General features: G+C 46.9%; 1 protein-coding gene across 1 annotated transcript in view; it reads left to right on the top strand.

Moving 5' to 3' along the window:
* The first annotated feature begins 12,632 nt into the window (after nt 1–12,632).
* GLG1 (golgi glycoprotein 1) overlaps nt 12,633–21,335 on the top strand; it is a 157,999-nt gene continuing 149,296 nt past the window's right edge. The window contains exon 1 of the mRNA XM_034940671.3: nt 12,633–13,115. Within this exon, the coding sequence (XP_034796562.1) occupies nt 12,678–13,115 (438 nt within the window). The 5' untranslated portion in view covers nt 12,633–12,677. The remainder of the gene's footprint in view (nt 13,116–21,335) is intronic.

The raw sequence follows: 21,335 nt of genomic DNA, 5'->3' as shown, positions 1-21,335 counted from the left end.
GAAATTCTGAAAAAAAATTTTTTTAAGAAACGGGGTCTCACTGTCACCCAGGCTAGAGTGCAGTGGCACTATCCTATCTCGACTGCGTCCTCAAACTTCTGGGCTCAGGTAATCCTGTCTCCTCAACCTCCTAAGTAACTGGGACTGTAGTTGTGGACCACTGTGCCCAGCCAATTTTTTTTTTTTTGCTTTTTTTTTCTTGGTAGAGACAGGGGTCTTGCTTTGTTGCCCAACTGGACTCAAACTTCTAGTTCAAGCAGTCCTCCCGCCTCAGCCTCCCAAAGCATTGGGATTGCAGGCATGAGCCACCATGTCTGGCCAAAATTCTAAAAATAGACATTTGTTTGTCCTTGTTCTTAGTCAACTTATGTTTGTTGGTAACACTCTCTGTTTTATCTCTTTATGGTTTACTAATATATTAAGTAACATCTTAGTAAATATATATTACTAATAAGTAATTCTTAATGTTATGGAATACATATTATTATTCTATCTTACGGGGGAAGAAACAGGTTAAAAATACTAATAAAGCCTGGGTGCAGTGGCTCATGCCTGTAATCCCAGCACTTTGGGAGGCCAAAGAGGGTGGATCACCTGAGGTCAGGAGTTCGAGACCAGCATGGCTAACATGGTGAAACCCTGTCTCTACTAAAAATACAAAAATGATCCAGGCATGGTGGCGTAAACCTGTAATCCCAGCTTCTTTTTTTTTTTTTTTTTTTAGACCGAGTCTTGCTCTGTCTCCCAGGCTGGAGTGCAGTGGCAGGATCTCAGCTCACTGCAAGCTCTGCCTCCCGGGTTCACGCCATTCTCCTGCCTCAGCCTCTTGAGTAACTGGGATTACAGGCGCCTGCCACCACAGTCGGCTAATTTTTTTGTATTTTTAGTAGAGATGGGGTTTCACCGTGTTAGCCAGGATGGTCTCGATCTCCTGACCTCGTGATCTGCCCGCCTTGGCCTCCCAAGGTGCTGGGATTACAGGCGTGAGCCACCACACCCAGCCCCAGCTTCTTCTTGAACCTGGGAGGTGGAGGTTGCAGTGAGCCAAGATCGCGCCACTGCACTCCAGCCTGCGCAACGGGAGCAAGACTTCACCTCAAAAAAAAAAAAAAGAAAAAATCCTAATAAAGGAAAATGACAGATGATATTTAATTAAATTTTATATGTCCTCGTCTTCCCAGTCTATACTTTGTGTTACCAACAGCTAAGCAGGAGTTGGAGAGCCTGGGTGAAAGCTCATTTTCACTCTTCCTAGCTCTGTCTCCAGAACACCCTAGGCTGAGCCCCCACAAATTATTTCTTCTGCATTGAAAATTACAACAAAGCAGACAGTCATACTCATGATGTGGCACTACAGTCTTCAAGTAGTTTTCTGGGTGCTGAGGCTGGGAACCCCACTGTCCAATAGAAGAAAAAACGGGTTCATAGAAGAGGCTATGACACATGGGCTAGAACTGCCCAGCAGTGGTCATCGGAAAGGTCAGCTGAAGAGAGGAGGAAGGTGGAGGAGCTGTTGGGCTTGCTCTAGAAAGCAGGGTGCAGGGCCAGCTGAATAAGGAGTCTACTGTCCAGATGTGAGGAGTGCCATGAACCCACGCTGGTCCCTGAGGAGTAATAACAGGTTTATCCAGTTACAGACACCCAGCAGAAAGGCTTCCCTAGAGGCTGAACATAGGTACCAACTTAAATATCTGGATTTGGATAAAGGGAGAGTTGAAGGCTGAGGGGGAAACAAAGTTCAGGACATCACTGAACAGATGCTTGGGTTAAAAAAAAAAAAAAAAAAAAATGGCCGGGCACGATGGCTCATGTCTGTAATCCCAGCACTTTGGGAGGTCAAGGCAGGTGGATCACGAGGTCAGGAGTTCAAGACCAGCGTGGCCAACATGGTGAAACCTCGTCTCTACTAAAAATACAAAAAATTAGCCAGGCGTGGTGGCAGGCACCTGTAATCCCAGCTACTTGGGAGGCTGAGGCAGGAAAATTGCTTGAACCTGGGAGGCAGAGGTTGCAGTGACCCTAGACTGTGCCACTGCCCTCCAGCCTGGGCAACAGAGCAAGACTGTCTCAAAAAAAGAAAACAAAAACAAAAAACTGGCACTTTTGTTACCTAAGCCAGCTCTGTGTGAGCTGCCAACAGTTGGGTAAGCTGCTGGTTAATGAAAGTTGTAAGTGGGAAGTTGGCAGGCCACTTATTTCCTGGAATAAAGAAGGGGATGCCTGCCCTGGATAAATGGTTATGCTCTGCCTTCAAACTCCAATGCCTGTAGACCCTCCCATTTAAGAGAAATGTCACCAGAGTTAAAAGAGTGCCTCCAGGAGGGTCCAGGGGAATTCCCAGGCTTGAGCTATGGTGGGGGTGTTGAGTGATGATGTGGCTTCCTCCTTTCTCATAAGCCTGGTACAAAAAATTGCTGGTTAGATTGTGCAGGAACAGATGGGAAAGAATGAGGGCCTAACATGAGAAAGGGTGACAGGGTAGGGGGGAAGATGGGAAATTGCCACGGAATCTAAGCTCAGTGAAGTTCTGACACCTCACTTGTACCCCAGTGGAAGCTCCAGAGTTAGCCATGACCCCAGTTCCTCTCTTGAAGATGATGTCGTGACTTGAGATAGAGAGATGGTATTTCACTAGGCAAACAGTATGCTACCCCCTCAGCTCACAGGAGTCACTTGCCCTTGAGTCAAGGAAGTAAACGAAATATCAAATGCTAACATTTGTTTCTCTGATTGAGACCCTCTCCAAAAGACATGAAATTCCTGCAAACTGGCAAATTGCCATAAAGGAAGTAATATTCAAACTACAGTCCGGTCTCTACTGTCTACAGATCAGAATGCTGGGTGAGTTTTTCTTCTCCAGGAGTCTTAGATTCTCAGTCTAGACAGTCACTGAGGTTGCTGTGACAGACAAGTTCAGGTCTCTTAGCTGGATAATGCGGGGGTGTCTAGAAATATGTTACTTGTTACTCTTTTTTTTTTTTTTTTTTTAATTGAAATGGGGTCTCACTCTGTCACCCAGGCTGGAGTGCAGTGGTGTAATCTCGGCTTGCTGTAACCTCCGCCTCCCAGGTTCAAGCGATCCTCCCACTTCAGCCTCCCAAGTAGCTGTGACTACAGGTATACACCACCATGCCCAGCTAATTTTTTTATATTTTTAGTAGGGACGGGGTTTTGCCATGTTGGCCAGGGTGGTCTCAAATTCCTGGCCTCAAGTGATCCACTGCCTCAGCCTCCCAAAGTGCTGGAATTACAGGCATGAGCCACCACGCCTGGCCTGTTATTTCATTTTTAATCCCTTAAGTCTTGTCAATATGAAGTCACCAATGTCCTAGCTTAGTAGTCTAAACAATTTCTTTTTTTTCCCTGAGACTGAGGCTCACTTTGTCACCCAGGCTGGAGTGCAGTGGCATGATCTTGGCTCACTGCAACCTCTGCCTCCCAGGTTCAAGTGATTCTTCTGCCTCAGCCTCCCGAGTAGCTGGGATTACAGGTGCATGCCACCGCACCTGGCTAATTTTTTTTGGTTTTTTTTTTAGATGGAGTCTCACTCCTGCCAGGCTGGAGTGCAGTGGCGCGATCTTGGCTCACTGCAACCTCCGACTCCTGGGTTCAAGCGATTCTTGTACCTCAGCCTCCCAAGCTGGGATTACAGGCGCATGCCACCATGCCCAGCTAATTTTTGTATTTTTAGTAGAGACAGGGTTTCACCATGTTAGCCAGGATGGTCTCGATTTCCTGACCTCATGATCTGCCCCGCTTAGCCTCCCAAAGTGCTGGAATTACAGGCATGAGCCACTGCACCCAGCTAATTTTTGTATTTTTAGTAGAGACTGGGCTTCACCATGTCAGCGAGGCCAATCTTCAACTCCTGACCTCAGGTGATCTGCTCGCCTTGGCCTCCCAAAGTGCTGGGATTACAGGCGTGAGCCACCATGCCCAGCCATGCTATGCCTTTTATATGAAAGAGATTCTCCAGTTAAAGAAGTTACTCAGATGTGGTGACCTTGAAAATGAGCCTCTCAGATCTCCAGCTGTGGGGAACATGATTGACCTCTGTTTCATCTGCTGAGCACCGAAATCTACAACTGCATTCATCCCAAGGATCCTCCTAGTCTTGACTAAGAGTGATAGGGCTACTGACGCAGGCCCATTTCTGGAAGACTCAGTGACAGGTAACTTTTGCATGAGGACTATCCTATGGCCTTGGCCAACTTTCTTTTTTTCTTTTTTTTGGAGACGGAGTTTTGGTCTTATCGCCCAGGCTGGAGATCTTGGCTCACTGCAACCTCCGCCTTCTGGGTTCAAGTGATTCTCCTGCCTCAGCCTCCCGAGTAGCTGGGAATACAGGTATGCACCACCGTGCCCGGATAATTTTTTGTGTGTTTTTAGTAGAGACGGGGTTTCTCCATGTTGGTCAGGCTGGTCTCGAACTCTCGACCTCAGGTGATCTGCCTGCCTCGGCCTCCCAAAGTGCTGGGATTACAGGCGTCAGCCACCGTGCCGGGCCTTGGCTGACTTTCTTAGAAATGAATTTCAGTTTAAGTTGAGTCTTAGATGTTTCCACCGAATCCTCCCGTCCTTCCTTCCCTCCCTCTGTACTTCACACAGTGTTGGACTTGCATCATGGTCACATGGCTCTCTCAGCCACCTCATTTTTCCTACAACTGTTGCCCCTAATAAATTTCTTGCATAGCTAATCCCCTTTTGTTGTCTGCTTCCTGGCAGACCTGGACTCACACAAGTAGTACCAGGAGTGTTCCAAGAAAACAGGTGGTAAGACGGGGCTGACTAGGGCCCCAGAATAATAAAGACCCGGTGGCAATGTTTAAGTGCCAGAAGCCAGGAGACCACAATTACCACCATTACCAGCAAGATCAAAGGTGATGACCAAGGGCCAGATGCGGTGGCTCATACCTATAATTCTAGCACTTTGGGAGGCCGAGGCAGGAGGATCACTTGAGGTCAGGAGTTCAAGACCAGCCTGGCCAACATGGTAAAACCCTGTCTCTACTAAAAACACAAAAATTAGCTCGGTGTGGTGGCACACGCCTGTAGTCCCAGCTATTTGAGAGGCTGAGGCAGGAGAATCTCTTGAACCCGGGAGGCAGAGGTTGCAGTGAGCCGAGATTGTGCCACTGCACTCCAGCCTGGGTGACAGAGCAAGACTCCATCTCAAAAAATAATAAGAAAATAGCGACCAAGGGGTCTTGACCAGCGGGGAGTATAGAGATGGTTAATAAAGGATAACATCACCCGAGACCAGCAAGGGAACTATTCAACATCTATAGCCAATAAGGTCCACAAGAATGGAGGAACAGGAGGCTAAGGGTGGTCACCCCCAATAAGTCATGCTCCTTTGCCCAGCTTCTAGAGCTGAGCCTTTTTTTTTTTTGAGATGGAGTCTCACTCGGTCACCCAGGCTAGAGTGCAGAGGTGTGATCTTGGCTCACTGCAACCTCCACTTCCCAAGTTCAAGCAATTCTCCTGCCTCACCCTCCTGAGTAGCTAGTACTACAGGCATGTGCCACCACACCCAGCTAATTTTCGTGTTTTTAGTAGAGACGGGGTTTCACCATGTTGGCCAGGATGGTCTTAATCTCTTGACCTCATGATCCGCCCACCTCAGCCTCCCAAAGTGCTGGGATTACAGGTGTGAGCCACTGCTCCCTGCCCAATCTGAGCCAATTTTCAGATCCAGAATCCATTGATGAAAGTGGTGGCCAGGAGCCTAACACCAAAGACGCTACAACACCATGGCAGCCGTACCATGGCACAAGGGCCCTCAGGCCTTCCCCAGAGGAACTTGTGGCTACTTACTTGGGTGACTGTACATTGGCAAAAGGGAAGTAACCGAACATTTTCAAGACTATCGGACACAGACTTCAAGGTGAAATCGATCATTAGAGGCCAAAAACATCATTATAGCCCCCTGGCCTGTAGGGGCCAGGTAATAAATGGACTCCTGCCTAAAGTGGTAAGGTATGGCTCTCAGCTCACTGGATGTGTGGACCCACCCAGAGATTTACATAGTCCCCAAATGTATAACTGGAAATGACCTGGAATAACCCCACATTGTATTTCTGGCCTGTGGGGCAGGGACTATCATGGGCAGGAAAGGCCAGATGTAAATCTGTGAAATTGCTCCCTACCCGTGGCTAAGATTGTACGTTAAAAACAATGTTCCAAGGCCAGGCTCAGTGGCTGTAATCCCAGCACTTTGGGAGGCCAAAGTGGGCAGATTACCTGAGGTCAGGAGTCCAAGACCAGCCTGGCCAACATGGTGAAACCCCCGTCTCTACTAAAAATACAAAAATTAGCTGGGCGTGGTGGCAGGCCCCTGTAATCCCAGCTACTCAGGAGGCTGAGGCAGGAGAATCGCTTGAACCCGGGTGGCAGAGGTTGCAGTGAGCCGAGATCGCGCCATCGCACTCCAGCCTGGGGAACAAGAGCGAGACTTCATGTCAAAAAAAAAAAAAAAAAAAAAAAAAAAAAGCAGTGTTCCGAGAGTACAAGTCTGAGGTGGAGGGAGTCATGGCAGGACAGGCGCTTAGAAAGTTTCTTCCACTCGGCCAGGTGCGGTGCCTCACGCCTGTAATCCCAGCACTTTGGGAGGCCGAGGCAGGCGGATCACAAGGTCAGGATATCGAGACCATCCTGGCTAACACGGTGAAACCCCGTCTCTACTAAAAATACAAAAAATTAGCCAGGCGTGGCAGCGTGTGCCTGTAGTCCCAGCTACTCGGGAGGCTGAGGCAGGAGGATGGCGTGAACCCGGGAGGTGGAGCTTGCAGTGAGCCAAGATCGCAGGACTGCACTCCAGCCTGGGCGACAGAGTGAGACTCTGTCTCAAAAAAAATAAATAAAATGAAAGTTTCTTCCACTCTTTGAGCGAGTACTGGTTGAAAGGAGCGCTGCTGAAACTGTAACCAAAGGAGGCATTATGCTTCCAGAAAAATCTCAAGGAGAAGTATTGCAAGCAATAGTAGTCACTGTTGGATCGGGTTCTAAAGGAAAAGGTGGAGAGATTCAACCAGTTAGCATGAAAGTTGGAGATAAAGTTCTTCTCCCAGAATATGAAGGCACCAAAGTAATTCTAGATGACAAGGATTATTTCCTATTTAGAGATGGTGACATTCTTGGAAAGTACGTAGACTGAAATAAGACACTATTGAAAATGGCAGCAACATGAAGCTGCCCATTCCACTGAAGTTCTGAAATCTTTCTCAAAGTGCTGGGATTGCAGGCGTGAGTCACCGCACCCAGCTGAAATCTTTCATCATGTAAATAATTTCCATCTCTCTCTCTTTTTTCTTTTTCTTTTTTTTTTTTTTGTGACGGAGTCTCGCTCTGTCGCCCAGGCTGGAGTGCAGTGGCGCAATCTCGGCTCACTGCAATCTCCACCTCCCGGGTTCACACCGTTCTCCGTTCTGCCTCAGCCTCCCAAGTAGCTGGGACCACAGGTGCCTGCCACCACGCCCAGCTAATTTTTTGTATTTTTAGTAGAGACAGGGTTTCACCATGTTAGCCAGGATGGCCTCGATCTGCTGACCTCGTAATCCACCCACCTCGGCCTCCCAAAGTGCTGGGATTACAGGCGTAAGCCACCGCACCTGGCCTCCATATCTCTCTTTTATAATAAACTCATGATAACTAATGACAAAAAAAAAAAATGTTCCATTGGGAGGATGGGGATTGGTGAAGATTAGAGCCACCATTAAAGACCTAAAGAATGCAAATGTGGTTCTGAAAGATGGTGGAGAGTGAAAACTTTTCCAAACTAGTAGAAATGCTGGCTGTGCTCTTAGTCATTCCACTTTGTATGTAAGATGAGAATATATACAGATTCCTGGACAAAGTCCAATGGCCTGGCCTGGAGTAGAGGCATGTGGATGAACATATGGGAGTGAGTATAATATATAAAGATTTTTGTATCTCTTAATAATGCCCTCCAGAAAGCCTCCACCATAGAAGAGGCACTGAGCAACCAAGTAAGCAAAATGACACAGCCAATTCACATGAGCTAGCCTCTAGCTCCTCCTGACCCGACATGCTGGGCACGTGAACAGAGCGGCCATAGCAGCAGACATGCAAGTTCCATGTGAGCTCAGTAGCATGGACTCCCACTCACCAAGGTACATCCAGCTACTGCTGCCTCTGAATGTCCAACTTGTCAGCAACAGAGCGCAACACTGAGTCTTTTTTTTTTTTTTTTTTTTTTTTTTTGGAGACAGAGTCTTGCTCTGTCGCCAGACTGGAGTGCCCTGGCGCAATCTCGGCTCACTGCAACCTCTGCCTCCTGGGTTCAAACAATTCTCCTGCCTCAGCCTCCTGAGTAGCTGGGATTACAGGCGCACGCCACCACGCCCAGCTAATTTTTGTATTTTTAGTAGAGACGGGGTTTCACCGTGTTGGCCAGGATGGTCTCAATCTCTTGACCTTGTCATCCGCCCGCCTTGGCCTCCCAAAGGGCTTGGGATTACAGGCGTGAGCCACTGCGCCCAGCCTGCAACACTGAGTCTTTGATAGGCACTGTTTTTTTTTTTTTTTTAGACCGAGTCTCGCTCTGTTGCTCAGGCTGGAGTGCAGCGGCGTGATCTCTGCTCGGAGCTGCAACCTCCACCTCCTGGGTTCAAGCAGTTCTCCTGCCTCAGCCTCCGAGTAGCTGGGATTACATCCATGAGCCACTGCGCCTGACCCCCTTTTTTTTTTAATTTTTTAATTTTTTTATTTTTCTGAGACAGGATTTCACTCTGTCACCCAGGCTGGAGTGCAGTGGCATAATCTCAGCTCACTGCAACCTCCACTTGCCGCTTTCAAGTGATCTTCCCACGTAAGCCTCCTGAGTAACTGGGACTATAGGTTGCACCATTATGCCCAGCCAATTTTTGTATTTTTAGTAAAGGCCTGACCTCAGGTGATCCACCCGCCTCGGCCTCCCAAAGTGCTGGGATTACAGGTAGGTGTGAGCCACCATGCCTAGCAGGCCTTCATTTTGAATGCTTATTCCCACCTCCTTAGAATCTTGAACTAGTTATTAACGTCTGATTTTGGAACACTTAGAGTCCTCTTTTCATGGTTGCACTTGGGAGGCCGAGGCAGGCAATCACCTGAAGTCAGGAGTTCGAGACTAGCCTGGCCAACATGGTGAAATCTCTCTCTACTAAAAATACAAAAACTAGCTGGGCGTGGTGGCAGGCGCCTGTAATCCTAGTTACTTGGGGAGGCTGAGGCAGGAGAATCACTTGAACCCGGGAGGTGGAGGTTGCAGAGCTGAGATCATGCCATTGCACAGCAGCCTGGGCAACAAGAGTGAAACACTCCATCTCAAATAATAATAATAATAATAATAATAATAATAATAAAAGAACAAATTCTTAACAGCCCAGGTGCAGGGCTGACACCTGTAATCCCAGCACTTTGGGAAGCTGAGGTGGAAGGATCACTTGAGCTTGGGAGGCTGAGGATGCAGTGAACATGATCATGCCATTATATTCTAGTCTGGGTGACAGAACAAGACCCTGTCTCAAAAACAAAAAAAATACTAAATTTACAAAAAAAAAAATAATTAGCTGGGCGTGGTGGCACACACCGGTAATCCCAGCTACTTAGGAGGCTGAGGCGGGAAGACTGCTTGAGCCCAGGAGGTTGGGGCTGCAGTGAGCCACAATTATCATGCCACTGCACTCTAGCCTGGGTGACAGAGGGAGACCCCGTCTGAAAACAAACAAGGAAAATGCTCATGGCTGGGCCCGGTGGCTTATCCCTGTAATCCCAACACTTTGGGAGGCCAAGGTAGGTGGATCCCTTGAGGTCAGGAATTCAAGATCAGCATGGCCAACATGGCGAAACCCCGTCTCTACTAAAAGTACAAAAACTAGCCGGTTGTGGTGGTGCACGCCTGTAATACCAGCTACTTGGGAGGCTACGGCAGGAGAATCGCTTGGACCCGGGAGGCGGAGGTTGCAGTGAGCTGAGATCACAACACTGCACTCCAGCCTGGGTGGCAGAGCAAGACTCCGTCTCAAAAAAAAAAAAAAAGAAAATGTTCAACAGATACCTGCTTGATGAATAAATTAAGAAAGTGAGGATCAGGAAACAGGATACAATAAAGGGTAAAAAGAACTCCCCGTTTCTTGGCCGGGCACAGTGGCTCATGCCTGTAATCCTAGCACTTTGGGAGGCCGAGGAGGATGGATCACAAGGTCAAGAGATTGAGACTCTCCTGGCCAACATGGTGAAATCCTGTCTCTAAAAATACAAAAATTAGCTGGGCATGGTGGCGCACACTTGTAGTCCCATCTACTTGGGAGGCTGAGGCAAGAGAATTGCTTGAATCCGGGAGGCAGAGGTTGCAGTGAGCCGAGATCGCGCCACTGCACTTCAGCCTGGCGACAGTGTGACTCCTCTCAAAAAAAAAAGAAAAAAGAATTCCCCATTTCTGATAGAGATAGTATATGTTATATTGAAAAGGCAATGAGACCAGAAGACCTGAGTTAAGGCAACTGTCTTTCCACGGGTTTGGGGGCTCGTGGCTTCCGTAAGGTCTACGCTTGCCTGACACAGCCTGAGCTGGCCAGGTTCCCAGATTTATCTGTTTCTTGCTTCTTGGTCACTGAGATTTCAAGATAGCCATGTGTACTCCTCCCTATCTCTGGAGGCAATCTGTGGCTGTGGTTTCCTCAGTTCAGGCTGAAAGATAAGTAACTGATGGCTTATCTAGGATTGTCAATTTCTAGTTAAACTGGCTTAAAATAATCTCCCACTTGTCTGAACACATGCAGACTCAGCATTGAAAATTAATGGAGGCCAGGCGCAGTACCTCATGCCTGTAATCCTAGCACTTTGGGAGGCCGAGGTGGGCAGATCACCTGAGGTTTGGGGTTTGAGACCAGCCTGGCCAACATGGCAAAACCCTGTCGCTACTAAAAATACAAAAATTAGCTGGGTGTGGTGGCACATGCCTGTAATCCCAGCTACTCGGAGGCTGAGGCAGGAGAACTGCTTGAACCCAGGAGGTGCAGGTGGCAGCTCCGAGCAGAGATCACGCCACTGCACTCCAGCCTGGGCAACAGAGTGAGATTCCGTCTCAAAAAAAAAAAAAAAAAAAAAAAAAAAATTAACATACGCTAGTGACATCTCAAGGACTTCTGGTGATGTGTCCAGCCTGCCTGACTGAAACTTACCTATGCCATGTGTTTGCTAATAAACATGGGGCTGCCTTAGTCAGTGCTCAAGGTTAGCAGCAGCCTCATGATCATTTTATGACAGTAGCAAAGGTGACCGTTGGTGGAGATGCCAACAAGCTCTCATTCCCCATGATAGAGGCCTGGGGTCAGCCACAGTGGGTAATTTGTACTCACAGAATATCTTCAGTCTCAGGAGCTCCTTTTGGGTTCCCTGAGCTCCTGACTTCTCAGGTTCTAGTTATGTCTAACCTGGTCTTGACTGCTCATTTACGGGTCAGGACAGCAGAAGCTGTCTGTTTACTACAGTAGATGTAGTTCGCATTTTTGGACACAATGACCAGTGGAGATTACACATCCCAAACTGCCCTCATTCCCCAACATGTGCATGGACAGAGTGGGATGAAAGTGCGCCAGGGTGGTGGGAAGCCCCAGGGATTCTGGTGGCTAGCCTAGCTGTCTACAGGATGGCAGAGTTCCTCTTGGGCAGCTCATTTAATCCCTCCACGCAGAACTGTTAACATCTCTGTGCCATTCTTCAGTTAAATGAGAACCTAACGCAGGCCTGATGCATGGCTCAGATTACACAGGGGATGTGAAGAGGCTTTGGGAACATATCCTCTCTGCTAAGGACAGGGAGGGGATGCTAGTGTGGGGTGCCTGCGATATTGCATGCAGGTCAATGAGAACAGTTACCGACACACAGACTTAACCGGAGTCCTCAAAGATGTGTTTTATTATTATTTTTTCATCCTTTAAACATGAAGCTAAATGCTGGCTTAAAATCAGGATTCATGCACAAAGGGCTTCCCAGTTTATTAACAATACTGGCTGTGACTTTTTGAGTTCAGTGTTGTGGGCCAGGCACTTAAATTATTATTTCGAATCTTGTCAATGGTACTTTACATTTGAGCTCTTGCGTACCCTGCCAGAGCAAGGATTATAACCTTAATTTTTTTTCTTACCCCAGAACTTATGCTCTTAACCCTATTCAATGCTGTCTCTCTCTTTGGCTAAGAAAGACTTCTGAGGCAGATGGAAGGAAGGAAGGAAGGAAGGAGGGAGCGATACAAGGAGAGGCTTTCCGATTCCGTAATACACCTGGTTGTGCAAAGTTCACCTCTACATATAAAGTTTTTGTTTTCCAAGTCATTGAACCGGCGACATATTCTACCGGCCATTTTGGATGTGGCAACCCCAATTCCCTTGATTTTTTTTTTTTGTGACAGCAAAGGGAATTAGAGTAGGCCGCCCTGCCCGGGCTTTTTAAGAAACCCCAGCAACCCCCCCGGGTAAGGAGCGCCGCTCTCCCGCCCGCCGGTCCAGGGTGTGTGCGGTTTCCAGCATGGCCTCGTCCTTCGCCCCACTCTGGGTTCGCGGGTCGGCGCCGGCGGGGCGGGGCTCGGCAGGGCCACGCTGCCACGCCCAGCGTCTCCACCCCCTCATTTAAATACGCGGCGCCGGCGAGTGCGTCGAGCTCGCCGCGGACTCAAGATGGCGGCGTGTGGACGTGTACGGAGGATGTTCCGCTTGTCGGCGGCGCTGCATCTGCTGCTGCTATTCGCGGCCGGGGCCGAGAAACTTCCCGGCCAGGGCGTCCACAGCCAGGGCCAGGGTCCCGGGGCCAACTTTGTGTCCTTCGTAGGGCAGGCCGGAGGCGGCGGCCCGGCGGGTCAGCAGCTGCCCCAGCTGCCTCAGTCATCGCAGCTCCAGCAGCAACAGCAGCAGCAGCAACAGCAACAGCAGCTTCAGCCGCCGCAGCCGCCTTTCCCGGCGGGTGGGCCTCCGGCCCGGCGGGGAGGAGCGGGGGCTGGTGGGGGCTGGAAGCTGGCGGAGGAAGAGTCCTGCAGGGAGGACGTGACCCGCGTGTGCCCTAAGCACACCTGGAGCAACAACCTGGCGGTGCTCGAGTGCCTGCAGGATGTGAGGGAGGTGAGGAGGTGGGACGAAGCCGGGAGGGCCAGGCCTGGTGCGGGCCCGAGGGTGTTGCCGGCCTTGGAAGCCGCTGACGCCGGTCGGCTGCTTTCCTTGCTTCCTGTGTGCTGCACTCGCTCCTTCCCTCTTTGCTCCTCACTCCCAGGCGCTTTCAGGGAAAAGGATCCCACTCCCACTCCTTCTTTCCCCCGCCCCTATTTCCCTCCCTGTTGCCGGGGTCTGGGACGAAAACCTGGGCTCCTGGCCGCAATCCGCCGAGGCCCAGAGCGTGTCTGTTCGCTCCTGTCTTTTGTGTGATGCTCTATGCAGAGTGTCTCCTCGCCGAAGATCAGTTTAGGATTTTGCCATCAGTTTCGACTAGGACAATTTGTGGCAAGCCATTTAAACATAAAAAAATGCCTGGCGTACTTAGGCTGTAAAGAATGATCTGTTTATTAGCAGTAGATGTTTGATCTGCTGTTTACTGCAGTAGATGTAATTCGCAAATCCATATTTTTGGTGCTGAAATTAATGTATGCTTTGTTTTCTTCACTTCCTTTGGTCAGTTGTATTGAACCCCATGTTTAAGCTGTTAACTCCCAGTGACTTGGCGCCCCAAAGCTTGAAAAGTTGGGGAAGCGTTTGAAGCTGTGTTCGTGACTGGGTTATGGGATCTTGCCTTTCTGAGGTCTGAATGTGATTTTAACAGTATCTCTTAATGAAATCTAGATTTGTCGTTGCTTGGTGTGATTCAGTTAAGTGACATTGATAATTTATAATCAAGTGACATTGATAATTTATAATCTAGGTTTAATGCTGCAGACCATAATGACAATTCTCAAAGTTTGGGAGCAAATCTGACAGTAGTAACTTTTTCCAGAGGTGTAGGTATATAAAATTAGCCCTAAAGGTGGACAAATAGAACGAAGCTACCACTTCATACTGTTTTTAGTTTTTTTTTTTAATATCAGATTTGTTTAAGGCGTTCAAGCTATAGCAAGACCACTTGCTTGTAGAAATTTGCTTCTCTTGGCATTTCCCCCCTTCATCTCGTGCTCTAGTATTCTATACAAAAGCAATTCAGATAGAGGAAAAGACATACATAAGCAGGAGACAGAAAGAAAGGAAGTTTCTAGAGCCCCTAGAAATGTGAGGCCTTACCTGACTTCTCATCTTCAGCTTAACGACTAGAAGGATAGTCCTCTGGTAGATACAGCTAAGATTCCTAACTCTGTCGAACTTTTTGGAATTTTCTTTTCGCTCTTTGAGGACACATAATAGATGTCGTTTCATCAAACTAGGATCCTAATACTGGTGACCAAACAATTATTAGTAGTTTGTGGTAGAAACAGCACATTATTAGGGAAAGTGGCAAAAAGTGGCCTATTCAAGGAGTGTATATATCCTTCATGTGTATTCCGGACATTTGGAAACCTCCACTTAAAGGAGGCAGTTTTATGCTCCAGAGGAGGAAAGGCGTCATATAAATTGGAAATGGGGGTTTTGAGGGGTTGGGGGGAGGTGGAGGGACCAAATTTCCAATTTAATGTTTTTTCCTCCAGCTTTTACATACAGAAATAATGAAGGAAGAGTACTGTGAACACCTGTGTGTATTCTTCAGGAGGTGGAGTTATTTATAAACTTCTTTTCTTTTTTTTGAGATGGAGTCTCACTCTGTCGCCAGGCTGGAGTGCAGTGGCTTGAACTTGGCTCACTGCAACCTCCACTTCCCGGCTTTAAGCAATTCTGCCTCAGCCACCTGAGTACCTGGGACTACAGGCGAGCGCCACCACGCCCAGCTAATTTTTGTATTTTTAGTCGAGACAGGGTTTCACCATGTTGGCCAGGATGGTCTCGATCTCCTGACCTTGTGATCTGCCCGCCTCGGGCACCCAAAGTGCTGAGATTACTGGTGTGAGCCACCGCCCCCACCCTATTTTCTTTTTCTTTAAAGACAGCGAAAGGAAATTTCATTCTGCTTAGTCTGAGAGTTAATTAAATCTGATCTATGTGTTTGAAAGAGCATAACTTAAAGAAGTAAACTAGTTAGACACATTTGAAGAAACATGTATTGAATATGTTTTGTATTTGCTGTTCAGTAAGTAGAACTATTTGATAGTGAAATAGATATATGTACTTTTCTGTCCCTTTGCATGCAAATGCAGGGAACATTTTCCTATCCGTACCCATTATTGGAATTATGAAAAGGCAGAGCATATGAGTACAGTTGTTCCTTGGTATCACTGGAGGATGGTTCCAGGCCTCCTGCAGATATTGAAATCCGAGGACGCTCAAGTACCTTATACCGTATAAAATGGTGTCATATTTCCATATCATCTGTGCACACTCTTCCGAATTCTTGTCATCTCTAAAATACTTGTGATACCTAGTACAGTGCCTACATATCACTTCATTCATTTGGATTCACTGTAGTACTTGGCATATGTCAAACTTAACTTTTGCTTTTTGGAAACTTATGGAACTTTTCTTTCTGAAAAAAATTTTTTATGATGGAGACAGGGTCTCGCTCTGTCATCCAGGCTGGAGTGCAGTGGTGCGGTCAAAGCTCACTGCAGCCTCAGTCTTCTGGGTTCGAGAGTTCACTGAAGCCTCCACCTTCCGGGTTCAAGTGATCTTCCCAGCTGGGCTTTCCAAAGTGCTGGGATTAGAGGTGTGAGCCACTGTGCCTGGCCTTGGGATTCTTTTTTTTTTTTTTTTTTAACGCTCTCGGATGAGTCATGCTTTTAAAAAGGCCAAGTATATCATGGGTCCACTATGAAATAATAGATGTAATAGCCAGTAATGGTGTGTTAGTAGTGCTAGTTGTGTGTGTATAATTATTAGTAGTTCAAGTTATTTAAATAAAAACAAAAAATTAGAAAGTGTAAGGCAGAAAAGAAAAAATATTCCCTGGGCTGTTCTAGTAGGTGGAGTAATAATACCAAAGAAAGAGAAGATACTGTTGCCTAGTATGTGATAAGGAAGGCATGCTTGATGTTGTCAGTCATTTTAAAATACTTTACTTATTCTTGGTTGAAATGGCCAGTAGCACTTTTTTTTTTCCACTAGTGTCTTGTATTTCGAAGTTTCAGATGGAGACCTTGGTTCCTTAGAAGTTTGTGGTGTTCAGCCGGGCGCGGTGGCTCACACTTGAAATCCTAGCCCTTTGGGAGGCTGAGGCAGGAGAATTGCTTGAGCTAGGAGTTCAGTACCAGCCTGGCAACATAGTGAGACACCGTCTCTAATAAAAGAAGTTTGTGATGTTCATAGATTAGATTTTCTTTTTTTTTTTTTTTTGAGACGGAGTCTTATTCTGTTGCCAGGCTGGAGTGCAGTGGTACGATCTCGGCTCACTGCAACCTCCGACTCCCTGGTTCAAGCAATTCTTCTGCCTCGGCGTCCCAAGTAGCTGGGATTACAGGCACGCACCACCTCGCCCAGCTAATTTTTGTATTTTTAGTAGAGACAGAGTTTCACCATGTTAGCCAGGATAGTCTTGATCTCCTGACCTCATGATCTGCCCACCTTGGTCTCCCAAAGTGCTGGGATTACAGTCATGAGCTATTGCGCCTGGCTGCTGTTGTTGTTGTTGTTGTTGTTGTTGTTGTTGTTGTTGTTGTTTGAGACGAAGTCTTGCCCTGTTGCTCAGGCTGGAGTGCAGTGGCACAATCTTGGCTCACTGCATCCTCTGCCTCCTGGGTTCAAGTGATTCTCCTGTCTCAGCCTCTTCATCACCTTGGCCAGGCTGGTCTTGAACTCCTCACCTTAGGTGATCTGCCTGCCTCGGCCTCCCAAACTGCTGGATTACAGGCATGAGCCATTGTGCGTGCCCCATAGATTTTCTTACACAGAAGTAGAGAGAATAGGGTAATGAGTCCCCGGGTATTCATCACCCAGCTTCAACTGTTCCCACCCTTTTTTTTTTTTTGAGAGACAGAGTCTCACTCTGTCACCCAGGCTGGAGTGCAGGGGCATGATCTCAGCTCACTGCAACCTCAGCCTCCCGAGTTCAAGCGATTTTCCTGCTTCAGCCTCCCAAGTAGCTGGGACTACAGGCGTCTGCCGCCACACCCGGCTAATTTTTGTATTTTTTAGTAGAGACAGGGTTTCACTATATTGGCCAGGCTAGTCTCGAACTCCTGACCTCGTGATCTGCCCGCCTCGGCCTCCCCAAAGTGCTGGGATTACAGGTGTGAGTCACCGCGCCCAGCCCCGCCCTTTTATTTTTAGGGCACAGGGTTGGGAGGCTGGCATATTTAAAAGCAAATCCCAGATACTGTCATTTCAAATACTTCAAGCATGTCTGTGATAAATAGTTTTTAAAAACTAGAAGGTTTTTTTTGTTTGTTTTTGTATTTAAATGTATAATCTTTCTTTTGCAAGTAATTCTGACACTAAAAAGAAAAACATAAAAAAAATCTTTCTTGCCACCTTTTCTTGATATATCAGTCTCAGATTATAAATTTGTAACCATGCTCTAAGCTTTGCACAGAGTGAATTCTTTGTAAATATTTAAATAAACTAATTTAGGTATTGAACAAGAATTAACATTTCAGTGTTGCAAACCATAAACCCCCTTTTAGACTCATAGGTAAATATTTTTATACTCTGCTTTTAACCTTTCACTTAACTGTATACTTGAGATAGTGGACTACACCATCTCTATTGTCTCACTGTTGATAATGACTATCATTATCAATGATAATGATAATGAGGTGCTAGTGCTAGTGCTAGTGTTATTCTTTTAGCAGAGAAATAGGCTCAAAGAGCTAAAGTAAGTTGTCTGATGTTATATCCTAAGTGGTAGAGCTGGTGTTCAGCAAGTCCTTTTTGACTTAAAAGACCATACTCTTTCTAATGTACCATGGGTGGTTGTAGCTAAGGACATTAGTCTGTGACTGTTGAGAATGCCATAGGTTTATAAATGTATGCTAAATGGGACACAAGAACAACTGAGTTGTAACAGTGCATTGAAGTATTTGTAGATTTCTCAGGCAAATGCGTTATCAGCCAACACTAATTTAATTAGTCTGAGTGCATCATAAACCGAATTTCTGCTTTATGAAAAGAGTTTCAAATCCCAACTCACCTTAAGCAGGATTTGTACTAGAACACTGGAAGCATATAGTTGTATTTCCTTGATATTTATATTGAATCCATGGAACATCACAAAAAGTGAACTGAGACTAGAGCTGTCAGTGCCATTAACTAACAAATGACTGTAAGCATTTTCTCTCTCTCTGCTTCCTGATGTGTTAAATGAGTAGTTGGGGTATACTTTTTTTTTTTTTTTTTTTTTAATTTTATGAGAGACAAGGTCTTGCCGGGTTGCCCAGGTTGGTCTCTAACTCCTGAGCTCAACCGACCCACCCTCCTCTGCCTCCCGGATGCTGAGGTTACAGGCGGAGCCACCACACCCTGCCCCTACAGTACGGTTTCTAAGATCTCTGCTGTCTAACTTATATGAGTCGTTTCCTGTATATATTCTCTGGGTATGTATATATTGTAAAGTTTCTAGGATTATGTATGTACCAGTTCCTGATACCATATTCATTCATGGAGGGAATCAGTGACAATGAATAATTCAAACAGCAATTAATCCAAACATTGTTTGGCTTTAGGATATATTATGATTGTTTTGTTTGAGCCAATATGGAATTTCCTCCTATGCTGTCTCTCTGGTTGGAAGCAATCTAACCACATAATCAAGTCATTATTGATCTTCTATTATACACCTATCATTGTGGAAGGACACTAGTACTTTAAGACACCACCATTGCTTACAGTTGGTTTGATAAGTGAGATTGTTGTGATCGAGAAGCAATTATATAAGAGTGTTAATCACTTGATGTCATACAGATAGTAAATTATTTTAGGGCAGTGTAATAACACAAAATTAGGATTTAGATTTGGGTGGAACCGAGCTCTGCTATTCTTAGCTTGAAATTTCTGTCACTGTTTTTAATTTGTTTTTTTTTTTTTTTGAGGTGGAATCTCTCTCAGTCGCCCAGATTGGAGTGCAATGGCGTATTCTTGGCTCACTGCAACCTCTGCCTCCTGGGTTCAAGTGATTTTCCTGCCTCAGCCTCCCGAGTAGCTGGGACTGCAGACATGCGCTACCACACCCGGCTAATTTTTGTATTTTTAGTAAAACGGGGGTTTCGCCACACTGGCCAGGCTGGTCTTGAACCTCTGACCTCAAGTGATCTGCCTGTCTTGGCCTCCCAAAGTGCTAGGATTACAGGTGTAAACCAGTGCACCCGGCCTCTTTTCTTAAGCAAGGACTGTCTACTTTAGCTTTGTCCTTGTTCTTTTTTTTCTTTGAAAGTCTTACTCTATCTCCCAGGCTGGCTGGAGTGCAGTGGCATGATCATGGCTCACTGCAACCTCAAACTTCTGGGCTCAAGCTCTCCTCCCACTTCAGCCTCCCGAGTAGCTGGGACTATAGGTACACAACACCACTTAGCCTTGTTCTAAGCGGAAATATACGTGAACTCATGAATTTGATGTGGTAGGTATACTTCTCTAATATATATGACTATAAAATATACAGTACCAACACATACCACCTGAAATCATCTTGCATATTACCAATAGCACATGCTTCAGAAAGCACTAACACTGGATTATCTTTCTCTGTTGTTTTTTTGTTTTGTTTTGCTTTTGGTTAAGACGGAGTCTTGCACTGTCACCCAGGCTGGAGTGCAGTGGCGCGATCTCACCTCACTGCAACCTTTGTCTCCTGTATTCAAGCGATTCTCCTGGCTCCACCTTTCTAGTAGCAGGGATTACAGGCACCAGCCACCATGCCTGGCTAATTTTTTTTTGTTTTTTTTTTTGAGACAGAGTCTAGCTCTGTCACCCAGGCTGGAGTGCAGTGGCGCGATCTCGGCTCACTGCAAGCTCTACCTCCCGGGTTCACGCCATTCTCCTGCCTCAGCCTCCCGAGTAGCTGGGACTACAGGCGCCCACCACCACGCCCGGCTAATTTTTTGTATTTTTAGTAGAGACGGGGTTTCACCATGTTGGCCAGGATGGTCTTGATCTCTTGACCTCGTGATCCGCCCGCCTTGGCCTCCCAAAGTGCTGGGATTACAGGCGTGAGCCACCGCGCCCGACCAATTTTTCTTCTTTCAGCAAACATTTATTGAAACCTGTGTGCAAGACACTGCTCAGTGTTCAAGTATACTACTGCTACTTATAATGGTTAGCATTTACTGAGGGTTTTCTGTGTGCCCTGTCCTGAGGGACTGGATGCTTTCTAGGCGTTATCTCATTTAATCTTATGAGAGATGTTTTATTATTATCATTCTTATTGATTTTGTTTTTGAGACAGAGTCTTGCTCTTGACGCTCAGGCTGGAGTGCAGTGGTGTGATCTCAGCTCACTGTAATCTCTGCCTCCCAGGTTCAAGCGATTCTCCTGCCTCAGCCTCCTGAGTAGCTAGGACTACAGGTACACACCACCATGTCCAGCTATTTTTTTTTTTTTTTTTTTTGAGGCAGTTTCACTCTGTCACCCAGGCTGGAGTGCAGTGGTGCGATCTCAGCTCACTGCAAGCTCCACCTCCCAGGTTCACGCCATTCTCCTGCTTCAGCCTCCCAAGTAGCTGGGACTACAGGCGCCCGCCACTGTGCCCGGCTAATTTTTTGTATTTTTTAGTAGAGATGGGATTTCACTGTGTTAGTCAGGATGGTCTCAATCTCCTGACCTCGTTATCCGCCCGCTTCGGCCTCCCAAAGTGTTGGGATTACAGGCGTGAGCCACTGCGCCCGGCTAATTTTTGTTTTTTTAGTAGAGGCAGGATTTCGCCATGTTGGCTAGGCTGGTCTTGAACTCCTGACCTCAGGTGATCTGCTTGCACCACCATCTATCACCGGAGCTTTTTTTTTCTTTTTTCTTTTTTTGAGATGGAGTCTCACTCTGTCATCCAGGCTGGAGGGCAGTGGCATGATGTCAGCTCACTGCAACCTCTGCCTCCCTGGTTCAAGCGATTCTCCTGCCTCGGCCTCCTGAGTAGCTGGGACTATAGGCGCACCCCACCACGCCGAGGTAATTTTTGTATTTTTACTAGAGACGGGGTTTCGCCATGTTGGACATGTTGGTCTTGATCTCTTGACGTGGTGATCCTCCCGCCTCGGCCTCCCAAAGTGCTGGGATTACAGGCGTGAGCCACTGTGCCTGGTGAGTTTTGTTTTGGTTTTTTTTTTTTTTTGAGACGAGGTCTCACTCTCTTGC

The sequence above is a fragment of the Pan paniscus genome, chromosome 18 (assembly GCF_029289425.2).
Source record: "Pan paniscus chromosome 18, NHGRI_mPanPan1-v2.0_pri, whole genome shotgun sequence".
NCBI lineage: Eukaryota > Metazoa > Chordata > Mammalia > Primates > Hominidae > Pan > Pan paniscus.
The sequence above is the reverse complement of the archived record's forward strand: the minus strand, read 5'-3'. Positions and strand labels throughout refer to the sequence as shown.